Here is a 25,871-nt window from a genome sequence, read left to right on the forward strand (position 1 = left end):
CTCGTAGATAATCATGCTCAGCGGTTTGCTTCTAATTTTTTCAAGGACCTTTACTTTCTACTGCCTCATGTCATCTCTGAACAAACTCTGTGTAGAGTAGCTAAGCAGAGATTGTCACCCCATTTTACAGAGGGGGATATTAAGGTACAGAGAAGTTCTATGACTTGCCAAGGCCAGTAGCCAGGTCTAGAATCCCACTTACCTAACACTCAGAATAGTTCTTTCTGCACAGACTCTGGTCCCTAGTGCCATAGCCAGCCCGTTTCTATCTGGGCACTCAAGGGTATAATGAAGTGCTGAGCAGAACCTTGGGCTTAGGGAATAGCAGTGACTCAGCAAACAATGAGATGAAGGATGTTGGGGAGGATGTGAGCAGTAACTTTTGAATCTGGCTGTCATCATAGAAGCTCAATGAGACAAACATCTGGAGTGAAGGGAGAGGGAAATTCTGGGGGTGGTTTCTCAGCAAAGCCTGTGAACTTAGGGTGCCTCTTTTTGTCTCACCAGTCTGCTGCTGACATTGGGCAGATCCAAGAACTGCAGCTGCAGCTGGAGGAAGCCAAGAAGGAGAAGAACAAGCTGCAAGAACAAGTATGTGCTCAGAGCCTCTGTGATGCCTCCATATTATGGCAGGTTCCCTGTGGGCCCTCACACTTGGGGTCCTGGAAACTGTCATTCATTCACTCACTAATTCATCAAACACTCAACTCCATTATGTGCCAGCTGAGTCAAGAACAAGCCCAGCAGACATATAGCCACATGCATGTGCACACACACACACACACACACTCATACCCACTGTTAGCTGGGTTTATTCAGCATCCAAAGATGCCCCATGTAATGAGACCCATCAGTCACTCAGGGCAGGATTTTCTCCCTCTGAACAAATGGTCTCAAGGAAAAGGGGATGATTTGTGCAATTCAGGATCACTGCCCTTTGAGAAATCTTCCTTTAAAGTCATGGTACCTCCAAACATCCCCAACTTTCCCACCATTACCTGGTGAGTTGCTATTATTTGTGAAACCCTCAAAGCTCTTTGAGAAACACTTCTTGTGCCTGCTCAGAGGTTCTGTCAGAATGACCAGGTCTCAAGCAAATGTCCATGGGCATTGAATAACAAGCACAATAAAAATAATAGCAGCAGTGGCCATTTGCTGGGTATTTATTACATAGCAGGTACTAATAGTCAATCTTCACAATAAAAATGAAGAAATTGAGGCTCGAAGAGAAGAGGCTTTCTCAGGTTCATCCACTGGAAAGTTGGGTAGCCAGGCTTGGAACCCAAGAGGTAGACCCACCCTGGACGTGACCCTTGATGCTGAAGGTAGCTGCTCAGGCTGACTTTGCTTATTTAGCATAGCATGGAAAGGAGGTAAGAGAAGTACCGACTAAGTGTCTTGATATGGAAGCTGAAGGCACAGAAAGCCTCACTTCCTAGTACCCAGGATCCAGGGACAAGATCGTATGTGAAGGTCCAACCAGGTTAGAACCCAGCAGGTCTTGCTCACTCAGACATTCAACATGTAGCCAGCAGAGAAGCATGTGGTGTGAATGGGCCCCAAGGATGGGTCCTGCCTGTGTCTGCGGCTGGGTCCTATCTGTGTCTGTGTTCTGGGATTCATTGGCCAGTGGACCTCTCATATTTATCCCCAGTTGCAGGTGGCTCAGATGCGCATCGAGTACCTGGAGCAGTCCACTGTGGATCGAGCCATTGTCAGCAGGCAGGAGGCCATCATCTGCGACCTGGAGAGTAAGACAGAATTCCAGAGAGTACAGATTAAGAGATTTGAGGTACTTTTTGACATGTAAACCCTACCTTGGGCCTGGATCAGTGAGGGCTGTTACATAAGCTCCATCCCGCCTCCCACCATCATCTACCCATATGCTTTTATCTGTATATACATTACCCATTCATCTCCCATCCAAGTCCCCTCCCTTCTTCCCTTCCTCTCTCCTTTCCTCCTTTCCTCTCTCCTTTCCTTCAGTCTTTTACACCACCCCATAAGCCAATCTATCCATCTCCATCCACCATCACCAGTCCATTCACCATCCCTACTTCCATTGGTTCTTCCATCCTCCCTTTATCATTTCTTCTCTTCCTCTATTATTTTTTCTTCAGCCTTTGACCCCTCCGTCTGCCTAGCAGCTTATCCATTGATCTAAATCTGGCCATCTCTATTTACCCACACATTCACTTAGGTTCCCAATACTCATTTTGACCAGAAATTGATTTTGCACATGTGGTATGTACAAAGACCTGTTCCTTGTGTACTAAAGACATGTATAAAACAGAACCTATTTTCTAGAAGCATCAAGCTTCATAGAAGATGTGGGTAAGATGTACATAAATATGAGTCAGAGAGAGGGCTGTGGGGTTCAGAGGATGGAGATCCTTTCAGGCTGGGGAATCAGGGAGGCTTCCAGGAGGAGGTGACATGGACCTTGGAGGACAGGTGAGAGACTTGACCAGTGATTACATTTACCTTGCCCTCGGGCTAGGAGTGCTGGTGTTTACCTCTTCAGTTTAGGACATCACATTCATCAGAATCCTTTCACATCAGCCACTCACTTGCTGTTCACCACAGCCCTGAGGGGCAGGTGATACAGGCTCCATCTAATGAAGGAAAAGATGATGCCAGAGAGGTCAAGTGACTTGCTCAAGATAAAGCCTAGTAATAGGGACATGAGTAGACAAACACCTGACCTTCACTCCCGGTCCCTGGTGCCAGTTTCTCTGCAGCCAGCAGAGACAGTGTGTCTAGACAATGGGGGGGTGGGGGTGGGGAGGGAATGACTCTGTTCCTTATTCTGAAACATTTTCTCCCAATCGCCCTGTGGGCAGTAGGCTCCAGTAAGGTCACAGAGGAAAGAACGGTGTGTGCGTCTCCTCTGCCTTGCCCTTAGTAGTTCTCATATGCTCAAGGGATCTCCAAAGGCCTGTCTCTGCACATCACATCGAACTTTGCTTTACTCTTTTTTAAATGATGAACTAGATAATGTTGGAATATATTATATACTATTTTTTTACATGATTCTAGCATAGTCAAGTGATACAGAAGAAAAGGAAATTAGGGTAGAATAAATTGAAAAATTCTCTCACCAAATTCTCTTTTATTCTCCTGTCACCATTATTTGAATTTAACAGGATCTTGGGTCCATGGTGTAGAGTGACAGAGTGTCTCAGGGACATAGTTTGAGAAATACTCTTCCTCCTTATACCCCTCTTGCTGCTCTTTGAATTTATAGCTAAACCCCATTTGAAAGGCAAAGGGGAACTGAATAGTAAAGCTTTTCTTTCAGGCCATTTTTCAGTCTCTGATCCAGTGTCTGTTTTCTCCCTGTCTCTCTGTCTCTCTGACTGGAGAGGGGCTCCAAGGCCCTGAAATATTCATGTGGGCTCTGTCTTGTGTCAACACTCCAGTATTTGCCCATCAGGATCGATTGGTTCCAGGATTGTTGGACAACTAATGAATTCTACAGAACATTCCTAGGTTTTGTTTTCTGTAGCACTCGTGATATCTAAAGCACTTATTGTTTCATTGTGTCCTTGTGGATTTCCCCCCCAGAAAGTCAGGATGGCATAAAATATTAGGGCTGAGGCTCACTGGAGGTTATCTGATTACAACCCCCCCCCTCCCGTTTTACAAATTGAGAAAACAATTCCTATGTTGGGGAAGGGGTTTTGCCCCAGCTTTATTGTTCTCTCCACTGCACCTCCCTAAACCTTGAGATGAATGAGGGCTATCAGTATTAATTCCCAACACTCACTGCATATGCCCTGTGTGCCCAGACAGTGGGCTTATTAGCCTTCTGCATAACTTGATGCATCCCCGTGGTGTGGATACTCCCATCATTCCCCGGTTAGCTTCCTTGGACTGCCAGAACATCCACGTACTGGGTGGCTTAAAACAGTAGGGCTTGGTTTTCTCACAGTTCTGGAGGCAAGGTGTGTAAAATCAAGCAAGGTCTTAGCAGGGCCATGCTTCCCCTGAAGTCTGTAGGGTTCTGGTGCTGGCTTGCCAGCCATCTATAATTCAATCTCTGACTCTGTCACATGGCCATTTTCTCTCTGTCTGTGTCCAGTTCTCCCCTTCTTAAAAGAATACCAGTCATCGGATTAAGGCGCACCCTCATCCAGCTTGGCCTCTTCTTAACTAAACACATCTTCAGAGATCCTATTTCCAGTAGAATCACCTTCTTGGGACCAGGGGTTAGAATTTAAACATATCTTTTTGGGGGACACAATTCAATCCATCAAAATCCCTACTTCTAGAGAGATTAAATAACCTGCTCAATATCAAACAGCAAGAAAGACATACAGGTGAGATTTGAACTCAGAGTATCTTTCAGAGTCAGGGCTTTCAATGCCTTTCTGAATAGTGGTGGTGATTTTTCCACATTTTTAAAGTAAATTCTTCATTTTTGTATCAGAAATTATTATTATCATGATTATTTTATAAGTCATACAGACTGGAGCCCCCCGGTTCATGCCTCCTCTAACTCCAAGGTGGGCATGTGCCTTCTGCCCCTGCCAGGTCCTGGTGCTTCGGCTTCGGGACAGCATGATCAAGCTGGGTGAAGAGCTCTCCCGGGCAGCAGCATCCGAGTCCCAGCAGCGGGAGAACAGTCAGTATTACCAGCGGCGCCTGGAGGAGCTGAAGGTGGACATGGAGGAACTGGTGCAGCGGGAGGCGGAGGCCAGTCGGCGGTGCGTAGACCTGGTGAGTATGCGGGGCCTGTTTGGGAGCTACCAGCCGGGCCCCAACCATCTTACGCACTGGAGGGTTCTAGATGGGATGGAGCTGTCCTTTCTTCCATCAAGGGAAATACTCCTCAACAGGAAGCTCCTGGGCTCTTCTCTCTTGCCTTTGGCAAGGCCTGAGGCAGGAAGAAGGCTGAGAGGTGAGCCTTTCATTGGCTGCAAGCTCTGGGGGTGGGCCCAAAGTGGACCAATGGCAGTCACAGCTGCTGGATGGCCGCCAAGCACCTGTAAGTCCAGACTTCGTTGTCCTGCCTCATACACTCCTCCCAGTATGGGAAAGGGAGGAATTTATGTTTATTGCGTGTCTGCCTTGCACCAGATCATAACATCCATGTAATCTACACTATAACACCTTGAAGGCAGACTTACTCTACCTGGTATACAGATGAGGAAGCAGGCTTCAAAGAGGTGCAGTAATTAGTCTAAGGTCCTATCTAGTCAATGTCACAACTATTTCTGGGCTATTAGCAACAAAGACAAAGAAATGATGATAAAGCCACCACTTTTTAAGTACTTGCTATGTGAAAGATTCTGGGTTAAATATTTCTCCTCTAAATCCTCAGATCAACCCTATGGCCTGGGTACTATAATTAACCCCATTTTATGGATGAGCAAACTGAGGCACGGGGACATCCACTTGCCCAAGGCCGCCGCACACTAGTAGGAATTCAAACCCAGATCTATCCAACTCTGTAATCATGCATTTAGTCCCCTGGTATGACCCAAAGCACATTTAAAATTTTGTTTCCTGCCCGTAAGTGTTTTTTTTTAAGAACAGTTTCCTGCAGGCATCAGAGAGCTTGCTCTGACTTTTCTCCTTGTGCCTAGGTATCACTAAGACTCCAGATATCTGATTCTGTGACCTGGAGGGCCACACCACCATAGAGTCCTCACTGAGGCAGTCTACAACATACTGAGCCTGGCCCGGAGGTCTCAAAATCACAATTGTTTTCTCCTTCCTGCCCAGTCCACCCTGGTTTTGTGACAAGTCTCACAAGCATGTCTTCCTGCAACAAGTACATTTCTCGGGCTACTGCCTCCCATGGCTAGTGTCGTCCCTGTCAGCTCTGCCTTTGACAAGCCATCATCCTGGTTGTTCTGTGGAAGAGGCACTGTACAGAGATTGAGGTTCTCAGACAAAGTCCAGGCCCTGGGTGGCAGTTCCTCCACCCCCACGGCCTTGGGAGAAAGAAAAAGCTCACTCCTCCAGGTGACAGGATACCATCCCATTAACCAGCCTTTCTTCTCAGGCAGCTGTGTCCTTTTCCTGCAAGCTTTGACTGAAGGTGAGAGCACATCCCCAGCCTTTCTCCTTTGATGTCTTCTTTAAACTGGCCAGACAGCCAGGTATTCTGGCCACATCAAACAGTGGCTTTTTTCCCCTCTCCCTTCTCTCTTTTTCATTCTTTCCCCTCCTCTTCTCTCATTCCCTCTCTCTATTCCCATTTCCAGGGTCAAATTAAGATCTTAGAGGCTTTAAAATACTGAAGATTATATAACCCCCATATAATAAATCAATATTAAAACAATGCAAAGCCATAAAACACCAATCTTGAATGTATGTTGTAGTTAAACCTGTATCTTTCTTTGTTTTCTGACTGCAAGCTTGTGGATAAATGTGTCAAGGCTGGAATTTGTGTGTGTGTGTGTTTGTGGTTGGGAGGCATATAAGTTCCCTAAGGTGGCCATAGCAAATTGCCACAGACTTGGTGATGTAAAATAACAGAAATTTCTTGTCTCAGTTCTGGAGACCAGAAGTCAAAATCAAGGTGTTAGTAGAGCCACAAGTTCTTAAGGCTCTAGTGGAGAAACCTTTCTTGCATCTCCCAGCTCCTGTGGCTTCAGGCATTCCTGAGCCTAATGGAGCATCACTCCAATCTCTGCCTTCATCTTCACAGGGCTGCTTCTTTCTATGTGTGTGTCTCCAATTTCCCTGTGCCATTTTCTTATATGGACACCTCTCATTGGCTTTAGGCTCCTCTGAATAATCCAGGACCATCTCATCTTGGGAGCCTGAACTTAATTACATCTGCAGAGATCCTTTAATTACATCTGCAAAGACCATAACATCCCTTTTACTGGTTCCTGATAAACATATCTTTCGGGGGCCTTCATTAAACCCACTACTACATGCTTCCACTTGGCTAGAGTTCTAAGAGCGAGCATTGTTTACTTTTTGGGTGACCCAGCACAGCCTGTTGTTTCCTTAATGTATCTTTAGGGAAGCATGACTCAGAGAGACAATGTCAGACCAGTAGCCTCTTTCTAGTAGTAAATGTCCAAATTCAGCGACCTGCTTTTGCCTTCATGTAGGTCCCTTGGGCTCTGGGAAATTTCCATTGGGAGAAACAAAGCCACATTTCTTGTATCACTCATTTATTCATTTCCTCATTAAGCACATAGCTACTGAGCACCAACTATGGGTGTGGTACACGGAGAGGGAGTGGTAGGGACGGATACAGAATCATAAGGCCCCTGCTTTGTAGAATCTCAGACTGTGGGCATCACACAAGAGTTAACTGAGCACGGTCATTTAAGACAAGCCCTGCTGCTGAGGCCCCTCCCTGAGACGTGACATCCTGGGGTTTCCCACGCTTCTCAGAAGAAGTCATCTCACTCTCCAGCTTCATGTCCATGTCACCACTTTGCCTTTCTTTGTACCATCATTGTAGACAGTGGGGGTAGCTGCTCAGTGCCCTGCATTCTTTCTCAACTTCAGCAGAACCTTTCAAGGCAGCCAGGGTTCTGGTACATTTATTCAGCTGGTCTATATCCATAGTTTTTACTGTGGGCCACACCTTGTGATAGATGCTGGGGATCCAGTGGGGAACAAGACACACCCTTGCCTTCAAGGAGCTTGTACTGCATGGGAAGATAATGCTAAAGCCATTGCCGGTGTATTTTGTACAAATACAAAATTTCTTCCATAAAGGTAGCTCATAGCTTCCACAGGCAAAGCAAGGGATCTGCATGCTGTGGTTTGGGGATTCTTAGAAAGCCATTTGGCACCAAATACTCTCTCTCCCTTTCCCACTTCACCCTACACATTTATTTCTTTGGGCAGAGCATTGCCCTCACCATCTTTCCTTTTACAAATGCAGATTCCCCTGGGAGGGATAGAATGAAATTCCTCACTCTACAGTTAAAGCATTCATTCATTCATTCATTCATTCATTATTTATTTATTTATTTATTTCTCTCAACGGCCTTTATTGAGCCATTCTGGGCATTTGCATATCTTGTCTTCTTTGACATGTACATTAACCCCAGCAGTTGGGCACAGCCCCCCTGCTCCAGAGGAGATGTGGAGGTGCAGAGATGTCAGCTGCTGTATTAGATTCCTAGGGCTGCCGTAACTAATGACCACAAACTGACTGGTCAGCGGAGGAAATTATTCTCTCACAGTTCTTCAGAACAGAGTCTTGAAAGCAGGGCCATGCTATGCTCCCTCTGAAGGTTCTAGGCCATAATCCATCCTTGCCTCTTCTAGCTTCTGGTGGCTCCAGGTGTCCCTTGACTTGTGGCTGCATCACCTCAGTCTCCACCTCTGTCTTCACATGGCCTTCCCCTCAGTATCTCTGTATCCAGAGTTTATGTCCTTTCTCTTGTAAACCTAAAAGCACCAGCCATGGGATTTAGACTCCACTCTAATCCAGTATGACCTCATCTTAACTTGAGTACATCTGAAAAGACCCTATCTCCAAATAAGGTCACGTCCACAGGTACAGGGGTTAGGACTTGAAAATACCCTTTTGGTGGACACTATTCAACCTGCTACAGGTCCTTGCCTAGGCCTGCAGATTCAGGGACAGCAGTGCTGGGACTGGCATCCTCTGTGTGTCTGCCTCTGAAGCTGTCACTGTGACAACACATGGCCCTTTCAAACTAGCCCTGCTAAAAACTGGCTCTGCTCTGGGAAGCAGTCTGGCTGTGGTGAGAAGAGGGAAGAATGTTGATGGATCTCTCCTCATTCCTACCTGCCTGTCCCCAGCCTGTAGCATTTGTCACTGTTGCTGTTGTTTCGTGTGAATGATTTACACTCCCAGCTGGTTCACTGGCACATCCAGATCAGGATCAATTACCCCGCCAATGAAACTTCTCTTCCCAGAGAAAAGAAAAATGAGGTCTTGCCATTAATTTTAGTAAATGTACTATTCCTGGTGACTCCAGGAGCCATTATGGAGAAAAGGATATTTCGGCTCTAAATCATTCAAGCCCCTTTGTCCCTGAAATGATGAGACAGCTCATCCACACAGCTTATCCACAGATTTATATCTTGTTAGTTTTCAGTAAATATGGAGCTTAGGAATAACCACCTCAGCCCCAGAACAGGACCTTCCAAGGGAGGTCAAGGGAAGCTGGGAGAGCTGATGGTGATGGAAGAAGGTCCGCTTTCTGTCTGTTTTACTTCAGTGCACGTTAGGAGGCTGAACCTGTTGAGTTTACCTTTCATCATCTTGGTCTAACTCTCTCATCTCAACTTTCACCTGAGCTAGGTGTCCTTTCACAAACTTCTGAGGTCTTGGTGCCTGTGTTCACCCTTAGAGCATCCAAGAATCACCCCCTGGCTCAAGTTAGAAATTGGAGTGGCCTGTCTCTTTCTTACACAGATTAATGGCCATGCTTACTGGTTTTACTCCATGGAGGTCCCCTCCTGTCCCATCCCTGCTTCCTCTGTCTTTACTCAAGCTGCATTCTCTCCAGTCTAGACTTTTGCAGTTACCTTCTAACCTGTTTTCCCACTATTCCTCTCTGCAGAAGATCTCTCCAGGTGGGACATGTATTATTGAATTACTCCTTTTCTTATGAAACCTTTCATCACCTTCAGAACAAAATCCAAACTCCTTCCCATGGCCTGCAAGATCCTCTGAAATCTAGCCCCCATAGATATTTCTACCTTCAGTTGCCAACCTCTCCATACCTTGCATTTTCTACTCAAGCACAAAGGAAATTTTGAGGTCTCCAACACCATGTTATTTCTTGACTCATCATCTTTGTTCTCATGATTCCCTCTACCTGCCTACTTATCCTTCAAAACTCAGATCAGGTCTTGCCTTCTATAGGAAGCTGTCACTGGTATCCCCACCCCTCACCAGACTAAGCACCACTTTTGTGTTCCCACATCCCCTGTGCTCATTTGATCGATGCTCATACCACCCACTTATTATAAATGCTTGTGGGGCTTTTTGTTTTTGTTTTAGTTTTTTTGCCTTCTTAGACAGCCCCTGAGGGAGGTATGGGGTCTTATTTAGCTTTGGGTGTCCAGCCTCTATTTCAGAATCAGGTATAGAATAGATTCCCAGTAATTACTTGCTAAATAGTTGTCTTAACATTTTGAAGTTTCACCTCTTGACAGAACAGTTCAAATATAAATCTGAAAATCAGAACTTTGAGATCAGTGAACTTTTGTTTATATCCTCCTGTATGTCTAGCACTGTGTCTCATGTAATAGAGATGCAGACATGGATGGCTGAGGGACTGTGCCCTTGGGAGTTCAGGGTCTGGAGGGGGAGATGCATGTGACCCGAAGTAACTCTGATCAAGATGAAATCTGTGGGTAAAGGAGGTAGGGGGACCTGATAAGAGGGACTTAGGAAAGGTTTTGTGGAGGATGTACCATTTAAGATTTTGTGGAGGATGTACCATTTGAGTTTCTTAACTGGTTGAAGAAAATGTTGGCTGGCAGCTTTGGTGGAGCAGTCCTTCAGTCATGTCATTGTTACTTCCTCATACCTGCATTCAGCAAATTCAGATCTAGTGAATACCTGCTGTGTGTCAGGCATTGTCCAGAATATCAAGACATCGAAGGGATAAAACAGATGATGTTGGAATATGAACATAGACCCTGCACTTCCTTCTTCACTTGTCTTACTTCTTTCTCATTGCAGCAACACCCCCATGTGCCAATTGCGAATCTCATTCTTCCCCAGTCTCATTTGCTCTCTTATGCTTCCTGTGCTCTTTAGTCCCCACTTGCCAAGGCTTGGGCATGCCATTTTTCTCCCTGACTCTCTCTCAGAATTTTTGGCTCACGTGGTGGAGTGTGATAGAAAGAGCACTAGGCTTGTAATCTGAGACCTTGGGCAGCTAGGTTAACATTGCAGTACCTCAGTTCCTCATCCACAAAACAAGGAGGGGAAAGAAAAACCTATCCCATTGGGTGGCTGTCAGGAAGCAATGAAATGATGTATGTTCAAGTGCCAAGTGACTAATTCTGTTGCTTTGCTTCCTTTCTCCTTCCTTCTTTTATTCTTCCTTGGCCTCTCTGACTTTCTCCTTCCCATGAGACTTTGTCATAAGTCTGCTAGGTCCACTTCCTTATCAAGAACAATGCCCACGATGGTTGATGGTGAGGACGGTAATAAAAGTATCTGTTTATCACTTACTGCCTGCTGGGCACTGGGTTGAGTTCTTTTCATGAGGTCTCTTGTGGAAACCTCACTCTTTGAGGTAGGACCAATTATTCCTGTTTTCTAGATAAAGAAACTAAAAGCCAGAGAGGTGAATTAACTTTTCCAAAGTTACGTTCTCAGCAAGTGGCAGAATCAGAATTGAATCCAGGTTTGATTGACTCAAGCCATTCTTTTATTAATAAATTCTGGACACAATATTTACTCATTCAATTATATATTTTTAAAAAATTAATCCTAAAGTTAATACTTCTTTTGATTTTTCTAAGCTTTGGCCATCAAAGATGTCTCCAGACATTTCCAGATGTCCTTTGGGGGAAGGGGGCAAATTGTTCCCAGTCAAAAACCATTTGTCTAATGTAATCCTCACAATAATCCCTGAGGTATCTATGAAACTGAGACTCAGGTGAAGGGATGTGCCTAGTGGAGTAGGGGTGGAGGTGGGGCAGCATCCCCATCACGCAGGGAGAAAGTCAAGGATAGAAGGAAGGCGCTTACCTCTACACAAGGCAGGGGAAAAAAGACTGTAGCAGTTCCAGCAAAACCCAGTCTCAACCTTTCCGAGACCCAGAGGCGACTTCACAGCAAAATCTAATTCTGAGCGGAATTGAAGACCTTGCTGCAGACTGTGTACTTTTAATAATGTTTAAATAAAACATGGGCACATGGGTGTGATCTTCTCACCGAGCCGGGCTTGTCAGCCGCCTGGGCAAGGTCATAAATAGTTAATAGACAGCCACTTATGGCTCTACTTCTGTTAACTCCAGCATCAATTATATATGGCCCATGAATTATTTATTTAAGTAACTTTGGGGTTTATTTTTCCACCCTCAGGGGACTCAAGCAGATGAGGGGACAACTGTGAGGGCCCGTCCCCACTTAGTGTTGGTGAATTTCCCTGAACAAAGAAACCTTTCCATTGATGTGACTGAGAAGTTGGAAATAATTTGGATCTGGATGCATCATACTCCTTGAACACTTAATTCCATGCATATTTCCTAAGAATAAGGGAATTCACATACGTAACCACATTAAGTACAACAATCAAGTTCAAGAAACTTAACATTGATATAAAATATATAGTCTATATTCTGAGTTTCTTAATTGTCCCAAATATAAGGGGTTTGTTTCTTAAAAACTCTCAGTATTTTCCCCCTCCAAATGGCTGTGAACTTCAGAGCATGAAGACGAATTATTTTGGCTCAGAACTGAAGTATTTAAAAACACATTCCATATGGAGGGCATTTGGGGCCATGAGCTGGGTGTAAATAACACCTTTTATTGCTCTCCTGACAGGGAGATTGCTCTCCTAATTACTGCCCCTTTATCTCAGCATGATCCAAAATGGCCCAATAGGTTTACAACCCCCATGTTCTCAGGTTGCTTTCACTCCCCATACCGATGCCTCCCGTGCCCTCAGAGCTGTCGGGAGAAACCAAGGGTATTCCTATTGCCCCCCTCTTCCAGACACCATCGTTTCCCATTTGCCTTCCTACAAAGGTTTCTGCACAAAAATAAACTTGGTCCTAAAAGGAACGTAGGCATCTGTGCTGCCAGCCACATACACATTTCTGAAACTGAATTCTTCCAAGGTGTATTTATCCCAAACGGTGAATGTGCTTGTCTCAATTCAGGAGGTGCTATCATCTCATGAAATGAGTTTCTTTGCGTCTGCCTGTGAGATGAGATATCTTGATAATAAAATCCATTACCAAAAGCCTACCTAGGAATAATTGGGTCTATTACTCCCGGACTTGTGGCTTTGTTTCTGCACTGAAAACAGGCTCTCCAGCAATTAATCAGAATTTAAAGTTGCTAATACCAATTAGAAATAATGTGTGGAGTCTCTAGATGGCAAACAGAGCTGCAGATACTAATCTAGCCCCTGAGACTTCATCAATTGAACTTTCGTCACTTCATACTTGCTGGAAATTAGAGTATCTTAACTCCACGGTTAATTACTTTAAAAAGAAAGGGATGGAGGAAGATATTGATTAAATGGTGCAGGAGTACATTAAAGTTTTCAAATAAATCCAAATTTAGGTTGTTTAGACGAGATTATGCTTTGCTTAATTGCATATCGGGAAGACTTGGGAAGGTTCACTGTCACCATTGGAAGCATGGTCATTGTCACAATTTGACATCTTCAGAAAGTAGTGGCCCCAAGGAAATCTAGGGGGCCAGAGTCAGATTTTTAATGTTCCGAATTCATTCCCAACTTATAATTTGATTTGAAAGGTAATTCTTTTCTTTCTGGTGCCTTTTGTTTGGTCTGAGCTTAAACAAAGGGAGACAGGGGCCTCAGAAGTCAAGGCTAGACCAACCAATGGGAATGCATGAGCATTTTTTACTGGAAGAATTGACTGATTTGGGGCTAGAAGTGTATGTAGTGAGGAGAGATGTGTGAACTTGTCTTAGAGCTGTTTTGTTTGTGAGTGACAGAGAAAAAATTCAGGCTAGCTTAAGCAAAAGGGAATTGATTGGTTCCTATAAATGAAAAGGTCTAGTGGCCTCTGGCTTCAGGTACAGCAAAATCCAGGGTTCAGATTATGTCAACAGGCTGAATCCAGTGTCCTGGAGCCAATTCGAACCAGGCGCCCAGAGCAGATTTTGTGCTTGTGTCTTCCCAACTCGTGTTCAATAACATCTCATTGGTAACTTTCTGTTAGCAATTGTGAAAGTGTTTACCCATGGCCTTTTCTTCCCCAGAGGCAGTTTTATACATTTGCCAGCACACCACTGTCTAAATCCCTCTCTCTCTATTCCTCTGAATTGATTGTAGCTTTAGGCAGGACTTCCTTTCTTGGTGACAATAGAGTCGGGATGACAAACTATCATCTGATAAACCCCAATGATATGAGAGTCCCTTATGCCTGACAATTCAAACACAAGTCCAGAAAAGGAATCTCATTGACTTGGATTGGCCTGGTTTGGGTTACCTGCCCTTCCTTGAACCAAGCCCTGGGACCTGAAGGATGAAATCTCTGATGGGACAGTTCTGGTTACATACCCAGCCTGAAAGCACACTCTACATGGACTAAGAGTACAGGAAGAACATGTCCCCCAAGGAAAACCAGAATGCTATTTTCAGAAGAAGGGAAAAGCAGACACCCCAGATGCCCACTGCAGATGCCATATCTGGTTGCCGTGAACTTCATTGGTTTCACCTGCTTTGCCCCAGGTCTTTCCAGGTTTCCCCTTTCCTGCTTGTTTTCTTACCTCCTACGTGGCTTTTTCTTCCTCTGTTTTATTTCCCTTCTGTTATTCTTGAGGCTGGGAGCCCCCACAAGTAGGATGGATCAAAGGGAGGGAAAGAAGTAAGAAGGGGACCTGGATTCGAGCCTCACTCGTGCCTCTGACTGTGTGACCTTGCACTCACCTCTCTCCTTTCTAGACTCACTTTCTCCCTCTATAAAATGGACCCGTGAGTTTCTAAGGCTCTTACTGATGAGGCATTAAGATATTCATCAAGTTCAGGACAAATTGGTCATGGAGCTGCAAGCTTTGAGTGTGCCTCAAGGGACTGGTAGTCATGGTGCAGCCTCCTCTGGAGCAAGCATATCCCTATACCCCAAGACCTCTACACAGACACAGGATCCCAAACCTGAAAGTGTCTGGGCCCCTTCATCCTATCTGATGCCTTCTTCAAGCTCAACTGGAGGAAATTCCACCTCTGGTTATACAACTGCAGGGTTGGGGAAATCACTACCTTTGTCACAGTCTCCCTATTTATACCTCCCTCTCTCCAGCCCATCCCAGACTGATTACATATCTATCACACAGATGGATTCTAGATGTCTCAACTTATCTCTCTCAAAGGTCAGAGAGACATCCCCTTGCTTCTCTCACTGGGGAGGCAGCAAGGAGTTATCCAGAGATTGACAAAAGTTTTAGTTTGTTTGTTTTTTAAGTAGTCAAACTCTCTTTTAAATGCAGAGCTGATGCAAGTCTGTGATAAGTAAAGCAGACAGAAGAGCTTCTCCATCTGGTGTCTTACTTTCCCTCCCACTCTGGCCCCTGATGCAGCACTACAAAACATAACTTAATAACCAAGGTCTAGACTGGGGATCAGCAAATGATGACCCGTGGGCCAAATCTGGCCTCCTGCCTGTTTTTGTAAATAAAGTTTTATTGGAACACAGCCATACTCATTAGTTTACATATTCTCTATAGCTGCTTTTACAGTTCAGTGGCAGAGTTGAGTAGTTCTGACAGACTATTTGCCTCACAAAGCCTAAAATATTTACTATCTGCCTCTTTACAGAAGGTTTGCCAACCTCTGCTCTAGAACATTATCTGGCACATAGTAGACACTCAAAATATGTGTTGAAAGAAAGAATTTGACAGAAAGGGCAGAGAACTGGGAGTAACGAGACCTGGATGCAAATCTCAGTTCCATCACTTTCTTACTGTGTGACTTTTGTCAAGGCACTCATCTTCTCTGCCATCTGTTAACTAGGGAATTGTCATTGCAACTCCTTCACAGCATTGTGGGGAAGACTTGATGAGATAATGTGTTTAAACACTTAACACAGTGCCTGGCGCAGAGTCAACTCAACATCACCACAATCACTACCACCTCCACCACCATCACTACCATTACCTCCATCATTATTGCCATCCCACCACTGCGACCTCTGCAGGGTTGGGGAAATCACCACCTTTCTTTATATACCTCTCTCTCACCAGCCCATCTGTCATCATTACCATCATCTTCTGCATCACCATCATCACTTCATCGCTGCCACTAGCACCATGACCATCATCACTACCACCACCTTTACCTCCGTAATTACCACCACCAGCACTCCCACCTCATCAGCACCATCATCATCACCATCACCACCTTCACCACTACCATGACCATCATTACCACCACCACCACCACCATCAGCATCACAAGAATGAGATCCAAGAAAGAGAAAACCACAGAGACCCTTCAAAATTAGGTGAGCTCTGAGCAGAGGTAGGAGCCTAAGCCAGGAAATTAAGTCTCCCACACACTGTGTCCCCCACCTTGTGACTTGCTGCTGCACAGATGCCTCCTTGTTTGTGCTCAGTGTCCTGGATTCAGCTTCTTTGAAATTCTGCCCTATCCCCAGCCTTCTGTTGGCTGCATTCCAGGTAAAAGACTTGGAGCCCATATTGCCACATGTCACCTCTGCCGCCCGCCTGGATAATTAGAATCAACACATTAATTTCCTGAACAGCATTCTCATCTTCCCCCTCGAAAGTTTTCAAATGGAAAAAGAAAAGGAAAAACAAGCTACAGCTGTCCTTGTTCAGGCAATTTGCAGCTGTCTGTCACTGACATCCACCCAGCTGAGCGGTAGACCTGGCTTTCCTGTCTGCTTTTGGTGGGAGATGATGTGGTCAGTGTTATGAAAATTTGGCAGAGGTTTAGAGACACAGCTTCCTCTTGGAGAGAAACTTAGAAACAAACACTCAGGGGGACCTTTCAGACCCCTGCCTTTGTGAGCTAATTGCTTGGTGGGTGGGGGAGAAAAAAAGATAATTCATGTCACTTCTCAGCAAACAAAAGTTAAGAAACTCAATAAGACAATTTTTACTTTATTGTGAGATCCTGAGAAACCCTCCTGAGGCTATTCCCAGGAAGCACCTGAATGCTGTATGCCAGGGGTGAGGAAGTGTTTTATGTAAAAGGCCAGATAGTAAATATTTTAGGCTTTGCAGGCCCTGTGGTCTCTCTGTCACAGCCACTCAACTCTGGTATTATGTGCAAAAGCAGCCACTGATAATGTGAAAATGAATGACCATGTCTGTGTTCCAATAAAACTTTATTTATAAAAACAAGCAGTGGAGCAGATTTGGCCCATGAGCTGTAATTTGCCATCCTCTGTTCTATGCTATATTGGAAGGAAAATGGAGTAGGGAAAGGACAGCAGAGCTAGCTTTAAACCCTTCCAGATTGTCCTGGGCAAATCACCTGTCTTCTCTGACGCCCAGTTTCCTTATCAGTAAAATGCAGTATAAGGTAGGAGACTAAGGGAGTGTCTTGTGCATGTTAAATGGTCAGTAAATTATAAATCTCCCTAGGACCCACACCCTCACCCTGGCTAACATATTTGAGGTAGTAAAACCTAATATAGAAGTCTGCCTGGCCCTTGCCTGTTGGCCGCCAGCTGTGGTTACAGGTTTGGTAATGTAGATCTTTTTGTAGCTTATTTGAAAGTTGAGCAGCTATTGGTTGCCCAGGAATTGTCCTTCTGTGATCCTTTTCACCAGTGGCCTCCCACCAAGGTACCTTACCTGGCACAGCCTGCCCATTTTCATTATGGAGTTGCTACCTCAGCTGGAAAATCTCAAGTATACAAGTTAAGATTCTGTTTACATTTCTACTCTTAGAATGTTGTGTCAACTTTGAAGGCTTTGTGTCCACAAGTAAAGGATGATGTGTTTGAAATCTGCTAACTACATTTGTGTTTCAAGACATATGATTTCAAGGCAGGGTCTTAGGGACAATTCAGACTTTTGTGTGATGATAACTTATAGTCGTGATGTGCTTAAGCAGAGAAAAAGATTGCACTTTAAAGAAAAAGTGTAAAAAGAACCCCGATTTGTGTTTCTGTGAGTTTTTTGTTGTTGTTGTTATGGATATCAGCTGGAGGTTAACTTTAAGTTGGGTTATGTATGGCTTATACTATTGTTGTTGTTGTTTATTATAACAACCTATCATTTGTGCCAGGCCTAAACATGCTTTTGGCCCTACATCATTCTGTTCTCCCCAGTTCCCTATCCATCCAGACCTTAACTACATCGTCTACTCCCCAGTTTAGCTTAAGGTTCCCACATCTGTGTCAGTGATTTGGCTGTTTGGGTTCTTTATCTTTTTCCCCAGTTACACCAGCTGTTTCCTCTTGTTAGAGGCTACTTCCTTCTTAACCCCTCTGGTGTGGCCTCTGAAAGTTGACCACACATCTAGTGGGGGTTCAGATACTTCTGTCTGTTGTGTGACTCCATGAAACATTTGCATTTGCAAAACTGAGAGCCAGCTTTGCCAAGTGGAGGCTGGCTGTCAGTCTCGAACATTAGAATTTCCTGGGCACATCTGCCTTCTGTGCTTTGAGTCTTTAGAACACCAAACAACAAGTTTTGAAACCTAGAACCACAGAAAAAATGGACATAGAAGCACAGAGCCCCAGGGCTTAGAAGCTTGGAGTCCCTCCAGTTTCCTCCCTTGACATGATGGTTTCAACAGTCAGGACAGGTTTCCCCCTGGGGTTCCCAGGTATTTAGATTATTTCCCCCATACATACAACATATATGACTACCCTAGACCCATACTGACCAACATGGTATATACTAGTCTTACAGAGCTAGTAAAATTTAAAAGAATTCAAATTAAATAAGTAGGGTGGATGGATGTGGCTCAGGAGGTTGAGTGTCTGCCTCCCACATATGAGGTCCCAGGTTCAGTCTCTCCAGAGCCTCATAAAAGCAAAACAAAACACAAACAAGGAATCAAACAAAAAAACGCAGGGGAGCAAGGACATGAACCAACACCCACACACCGATGCCCAAAGCAGCACACGTCACAATCACTGAAACATGGAAAAACTCAAGTATCCACCAACAAAGTTGCCAAATATACATAGAACGGAACACTTCTCAATAAATTTATTTTTGCCCTGTTTAAAAAAAAAAAAAAAAACTCAGGAGAGCTGATGTGGCTCACAGGTTGAATGCTAGCTTCCCACGTATGAGGTCCCAGGTTCAATTCCCGGCCCGGTATGTCAAAAAAAAAAAAAATTAAATAGATAAAACAATTCATCTCCACAGTGGCACTAGCCACATTCAAGCACTCAATAGCCTCCTGTGCTTGGTGGCTACCATAATGGACAGACAGCACAGCTGGGGAAACTCTCAAGTGGGGATAATCCTTTCATGTCTAACTGAAATTTAGCCCCTTTGTTACCATCCTGTTCTCCACCATTTCCTCCTGGACTTCTCCCCAGCATAGCACTAACTAGACCACATGCCACTTCATTTCCAATTCTTCTTTCATGCACACATGACTTATTTCATTGTCAGAAGCAGGGGGACCTGTTTCTGGAGCAACCAGGAGAGCAGTGGATGCTCAGCTGAGCCTCATTTAGTCCCTCAGCTTCACCAGCTAAAAGCCCCAGTTGTGCCTTGCTTCACCCTAGTCTTGAGATGGCAGGGATACAAACATTGTCCTCTCCCCTCTGTATTTCATCCACTTCTCCATAAATTCCTACTGGCCTATATTTTTTAAAAAATGAATTTACTAGCTAAACCCTCTCATGTCTGCTAATTAACTCTCGTCTCTTTCCCTTATCTAATACAGCAATACTCCCTAATCATCAATATGGCTACTCAACATTTAGACCCACAGAAACTTAACATTTTGAGGTATAGGACCTTTAGAATCTCCAAAATAGAAAGTCTTAAGGCTTATCAAATCTTGAAGCATTAGACCAGGGGTTTTTAACAAGGGGTCCACATTGGTTTCATGGGGTCCATGAGCTTGAATTGAAAATTCAAAAAAAGCATTCTTGTGGGGATGTGTTGGTGCAGGCATGATATATTTATTAAAAAGTACACAGTGTAGTGTGGACTTAGTAAGGGGTTTGTGGTTTTCACCTGACTGGCAGAGTGGTCCATGGAACAAAAAAGGTTAAGGACCTCTGCATTAGACATACATAAAATTAAAATCTTAAGTCAAACCATATGAATTTGCCATTTTTGTAAGTACACAATGGTTAAATATGGTTGATGTCGTGTGGTTCATCCTAAAAGGGGCTTAGAATACTGGAATCCAAATATTGCTAGAATTGTTAGCTCCCACTGCTACAGAATTTTAGAACCTTAGAATTTTAGAACAGGGGCAGGCAAATATTTTCTGCAAATGACCAGATAGTAAATATTTTCAGCTTTGTGGACCCTACAGTCTTGGTTGCAACTTCTGAACTGTCTTTATAGCATGAAACAACCAGAGACAATAATACATCAATGAAAGGGTGTGGTTATGTTCCAATATAACTTTGATTTTCAAAAACAGGTGGCAGGCCAGATTTGACCCATGGGCCATATCTTATAGCCCTTCTTACAACATAAAGGCTGAAAGGGTTCCATCAAACATTTGGATTTGTAGAGGAAACTCACAGTCGTCCATCAGTTCCAACAGACCCCATTCCAACATGGAGCCACTTAAAGGGTAGTTTTGCCAAGTTCAGACCACCATCTCTCTTGGGACAGCATCTGACCTCTAGAGAGGGAATGGGAGAAGGAACCTCAGGGAATGTTGCTAAAGTGCTCCTGGCACTTTGGGAAGAGCCAAATAGCCACATCCCAGAGCTGAGTTAGAGTAGTGAGTGGCTGTCAGAATCCACCCCTGGCTACAGAAGTGCTGGTCAGCCCCTGTGAGCCAGACTTCTCCATAAGAAGTGGGGGCCGACCCTGAGTACCCAGAAGGGCATAATTGATGGGTCTGGCAAGGGCCAATGGGCCTCTGCTGCAAGGGGGTTTGATGAGGCTATTCATCCACGAAGCATGTGCAATGGGGCTATAACCTTGAGACTTGGAGGGAAAAGAGAGAGCACGCAGCTTGGTGGTTGTTTTTCTCTCCTGCTGAGTCAATAAATGAATAAATGGACCATGAGTGGCCACGTGGTTGCTATAATTTTAGTCTCCATCAAAAGGAAGATCACAAAAGTGTATGAAGGTAACTTCAACATCTTTGTTCCGCTGCTGGGAGCCCAGGCTTCCTAATGCAATGCTCTGAGGGGAGTCTGAAAGAGGGGTAGGGGCAGTCTGGGAACTAACATTTATTGTGCACCTGCTCTCAGTCAGATGGTGTGCAAAGTGCTTTCAATGCACTTTCAACCTTGTGAGAGAAGTAATATTTTTATCTTAATTTTCTTTTAAGAGGCTTAAAAAAGGTAACATGACTTGTCCAAGGCCAAATAACTAGGGAAGGTGGGCACCAGGATATGTAATCATCTTTGATCCCCATACCCATGCTCTTAATCACAGTGCTGGGGCTTCTTGAACATCACATGCGTACAGGTCACCTGGGGATGCTGGTAAAGTGCAGAACTGATTCAGCAGGTGGTGATGGCTGCTCCTGGCCTTGGGCCCTCACTTGGAGCAGCTGGCAGCGCAGACTACGTCCTCCTTCCAGACCCCAGGAGATCATGGCTAGGGAAAGGTTTATGTTTTTAAGATGAGCAACTGGAATCAATTCAGCCAGGATTGCGATTCACATCTATCTTGCCTCAGAGCCTGTGTCTTTACTATTTTACCTCCTCTCAGTGATCTTATACCTTTAGTTCAGTCGTTCTCAGCCAGGATCAATATTGCTCCTCAAGGGTCATTTGGCAATATATGGAAACATTGTTGTTGTCACAATTGATGCTGCTGGTGTCCAGTGGGTAGAAGCCAGGGATGCTGCTAAACCTCCTGCAATATGTAGGATAGCCCCCCACCACAAAGAATTACCTGGTTCACAATGCCAACATTGAGAATCCTGCTTTAGCTCGGTATTCCTTCAGTCCAGAAAATTAAAATCCGCTCCTGACTCCTCTCTGGAGGCCATGTGGAGCCCTTGAGTCAGAGGAGTTTGTGGGCGTTTAAACCAATATCACTGAAAAGTGGTCATAGATAAATAAGTGCTGTAACAACCAGAAAGTCCAAATCAATAGGTGGAACTTTCCATTTGAGACAAGGCAGTGGTATTTGCGCCCCTGTAATATCCTCTCACCTCAACAGATGGAAGCCAGTCAAGTCCAGAAATCACTGTCTTAATCTCTGGTCATTATCGTGCCTGGCTGTGCACTGTGTATTGGCGTCCTCTTGCTGTTTATGTAGCACACGCCATTTTCCTGACAGTAGCTCCCACCCCTGCTCCCCTTTCTCAGTGAAACAGCATTGACTGGTCCAAGCCTGGGGGAGGACAGGCTCCGGCATTGATCACCAACACCAGTAGCAGTGCACATCCTCCCTTCTGGACCCTTGGAGGAATGTGTCTAATAATCCCAGACTCAATGAGGGTTGATTTACCTGGGAGGCATTGTTTCTCACTGCTTACCTGAGCTTGCTCATGGTGGTGCTTCAGCTTGTTGGGAACTCTGACTGGGACTTCTTTCGTTAGGGAAGTGAGTGGATATGCCTGAAAAGGAAGGTGACCTCTGAAGAGGGAAGAAGCACCAGAGTAATGACCTCCTGTGCATTCAGTCCTTCTCCCTTTACAAAGCAAATAAGCATGACTTGAGCCTCATGATAACTCTGTACTGGAGGTAGGGAGGTGATCGATACCCATTGCAGGATAGAGGGCACAGACTCTAGCACATGCCCACTCGTGCTTGGGTAGTAGTGCAGGTGTGGTGCCTGCTTCCTGGTTTTGAGTCACTCATGCACTTGGGGTCTCCCTGCACCGCCTCCCTGGCATAGCTGTGAGCTGCAGTCACTTCAGTCACTGCTGGCCTGGACAGCGCTGTTCAAGGGGTGATCTTCTGACTTGTGTGTTGTTGGGCCCTGACTGCAGTCCCAGCCACATCTCTCCTAGGACTCCTCTGGACACTGAGGATGTTAACAGGGTTAAGAACTAACATGTGCCAGTGGGGCTGGCACACTGGCAGTAATGATTTTATCTGATGCTTGAGAATGGTCATATGACTTTGGCCTGGCAGTGAGAGAGTGGGGACACAAGGTGAGCATGTTTGGGTGGAGAGGGGACAGGCAGAGCATTGGGGATCATGAGGGGGCATTAACATAGTGTGGCTAGTGGAGGGTGTGGGACTGAGAGCAGTGGACACCTAAGTGAGGAGTGTGAGGGGGCAGGGGAGATGGAGTGAGGGTGAGAAGAAATCAATATAGAGAAGAGACCCTCCAAACTTGCCATATTTCACAAGCTGTCACACACACACCTAGTTCTGAGAATGCTGATGTTTATCAAGTGCTTGCTGTGTTCTAGGCAATGTGTGAAAACCTTCCATCAATGAATTTTCAGTTTGTTCCTGCAGCACAGTGATGCTGTTGTGTTCCTACTTTACAGATGAGGAAACTGAGGGTCAGAGGGGTGACAAGCCTTGTCTTGGTTCACACTGTGAACGTGGTGGAGCTGGTTGCAAGCCCAGGTCCATGTGAATTAGAGACCCATCCCATATTGGTGAGACCTGCTGCTTACTGCCTAGGACATGAATTTAGACACTGACATATTTATGTGCTGCCTTCTAAGTTCCAGGTACTGGATTAGGCATTCAGGACGTAAGGCTGAGCATGATCATACTCATATGGAGCTCAGTATAGCAGGGAATTTGAAATATGGAAAATAATTAACATTATGGTGCAATATGTGCTTATCCCAGGGGCTTGTACAAGTGCTAAGGGGTCAGAGATGTAAAGGGATAATTCTTCCCAGGGAAAGTGAGAAGGCATCATGAAGGAGATAACTATGGAGTGGGTCCTGAAGGATGAGTAAGAGTTTACTTCTCAGAAAAGTATTACATCTGGAAGTAATGGTCGATGTAAGTTCAGAGGCATGAAGGACCACAGCATGTTTGGGAGCTGGTGAGAACTCTGGGGATTACTGATGTGTGGAGGACAGGAGGTGGGCAGTGGAAGGAAAAGAAGTTCAGAGGGTAGGTTGGGGAGAAAGACTGTGAAGGGCTTGCTCAGCTAAACCACAGAGTTTGGACTATGGGAAATGAGGGACCTCTGAAGGCTCTTAAGCCAGGGAGTGCCTTGGTCAGATTTAGATTCCCCCCTTGCATGCTTTGCAGAATACAGATTGAAGAGGGGACTGGATGGAAGAGAAGAACACCTGTGTAAGACTACTTGAGCCCTTTGGAGATAGTGATGAAGGCTAAGGTGATGATAAGGCAATAGTGGGGAGGAGAAAAGTACAAGAGATTCGCCCTCTTGAATTGAATGAGGCTCAAAGAAGGTACCCTGGGAAAGGAATAAATTGTTCCCAAGCTAAACTTTTTAGATACAAAACCCAATGGCCACTTCAAAAGTTTCAAAGTCCAGCTTCCCTATTTCTGCAACAACATGGGCTACTGGGCTGAGAAGAAATATGAATTGCATTTCCATTTAAATTGAAATAAGACATGTCAAAGGTGGTTTGATAATTGCTGTCTGGAACAATGGCCCTGTGATGCGGGGAGGTGTATTGTCAGTCTATGCTGTACTGATAATTTTTGCATTTGAGACTTAATTATGTTGATATAATTACTCCCCTGTTGGAAAAAATCAGATGGCACAGATATGTCATATTTGCATTTGAGCAGAAAAATGAAATGCCTTTTTCTTTTTTTTCAGGAAGAAATAGGTGGGTGGCTGTGGGAAGTGAGGAGCTGGGTGTTTAGAGTTCACCCTAGGCCCGGATGCCTGTTTACAGCTGGAGGTTTTTGAAGCCCTTGCTGGATGTCAGCCTTGAGAAGGCAGGACCCCAGGGACAACCGTCCTCTGCCCCTCTCTGAAGATGTTGCAATGAAGTCATTTCTGGGGCCTGGGGATGTTTGTAGGGCTGGGAAAGCTACAGGCTCTGTAAGGGAAGCTACGTGCTTAGGCCAGTGGTTTGCACTCCTTGTGACTTAAGGACCCAAGGCAGAGGTTGCACACTTGAAGCCTGATCACCTTCCCCTCCTAGCCCCCATCCCACTGGATCCCCTCAGCCACATTCCCCGTCTGTTTGGGAGGGTCTTGTGCCCACCCAGATCTCCATCCCCTCCCACCCATCATGGGAATCTAGGACCCTGAGAGCTAGATCCAAAGCTCCCTCTTCACCATAGGAGCCCCAGTCCTTGGCACCTTTATTGCCCAAGAAGTTAGAGCCAGTATTTTAGGCAGAAATGGCCAAGTCCAAGTGGGTGAAAAGGAGAGAATATGCATTTTCTAACAGAAAGATGACCTGGGTAAGGAAGACCAGGTTCTAGCTCTGCCTCTGCATCTCCGTGGCCCTGTAGTATAGCCTGGCGACTCCCTACCCTGAGCCTCAGGGGACATGTGTGTCCACAGATGTGTACGTGATGTATGAATATGCACAGCAAATACACACATCTTAGGCTTTCTGCAGGTAAGATGTCTGTGATCCAGATTTTGAACAACCCAAGTTGCTTTAATTGTTAACTTTCCCAAAAGCTGTAGAAGCCTTCAGGCAGCAGTTGGGGGCAGGGGTGGATTTTAGAACAATAAGAGGGGAAAGGAATGCCAGCCAGTGGCTGGAGTCCTGGGCTCTTCTGCTTCAGATAATGGAGATTCCCAGTGGAGAAACTGTGTAGGTGAGTCGGGGAAAGAGGTCCCCAAAGTTCCCTGTTAGTCTGCATAGCTAAATCCATTCTGCCATTAATCTAAAACCATGTTGCCGGAATGTGTGTCAGACACATGCATCTATACACATATGCAGAGATGAACACAGGCTGGACCTACACCAATAAATTCATCCCCATTAAAACCCCAAATAATAGGCTTCAGGGGGAGTTTTTTTAAATGTGTTTTTCTTGACTCTTTTGTACATTTTCTAAATACTCTATAGTGAACCCCACTTTAATCAGAAAAGAAAAGCAAAGGGGTTTAAAAGAAAAGAGGCTGTGGTATGTTCTTAAGAATGGGAATAAGTTCAGGATGACTGCAGTGTAGGGATTTCCTTTGTGGATGAGGGAATCCATTGAAATGGGGCCTAAAGGGACAGAACTGCATCACTATGGTAGCT

The 25,871-nt window shown here is 45.0% G+C and overlaps 1 protein-coding gene across 4 annotated transcripts in view; it reads left to right on the top strand.

Annotated features, from left to right (window-relative positions):
- The window catches only part of MYO18B (myosin XVIIIB), a 263,498-nt gene that overhangs the window by 189,092 nt on the left and 48,535 nt on the right, over nt 1-25,871 (top strand). For all 4 annotated transcript variants that reach the window (XM_058281562.1, XM_058281564.1, XM_058281563.1 and 1 more), the window contains 3 exons: nt 508-591; nt 1,655-1,792; nt 4,537-4,722. In XM_058281562.1, the coding sequence (XP_058137545.1) occupies nt 508-591; nt 1,655-1,792; nt 4,537-4,722 (408 nt within the window). The remainder of the gene's footprint in view (nt 1-507; nt 592-1,654; nt 1,793-4,536; nt 4,723-25,871) is intronic.

This window comes from Dasypus novemcinctus, chromosome 19 (genome assembly GCF_030445035.2).
Source record: "Dasypus novemcinctus isolate mDasNov1 chromosome 19, mDasNov1.1.hap2, whole genome shotgun sequence".
Lineage (NCBI taxonomy): Eukaryota > Metazoa > Chordata > Mammalia > Cingulata > Dasypodidae > Dasypus > Dasypus novemcinctus.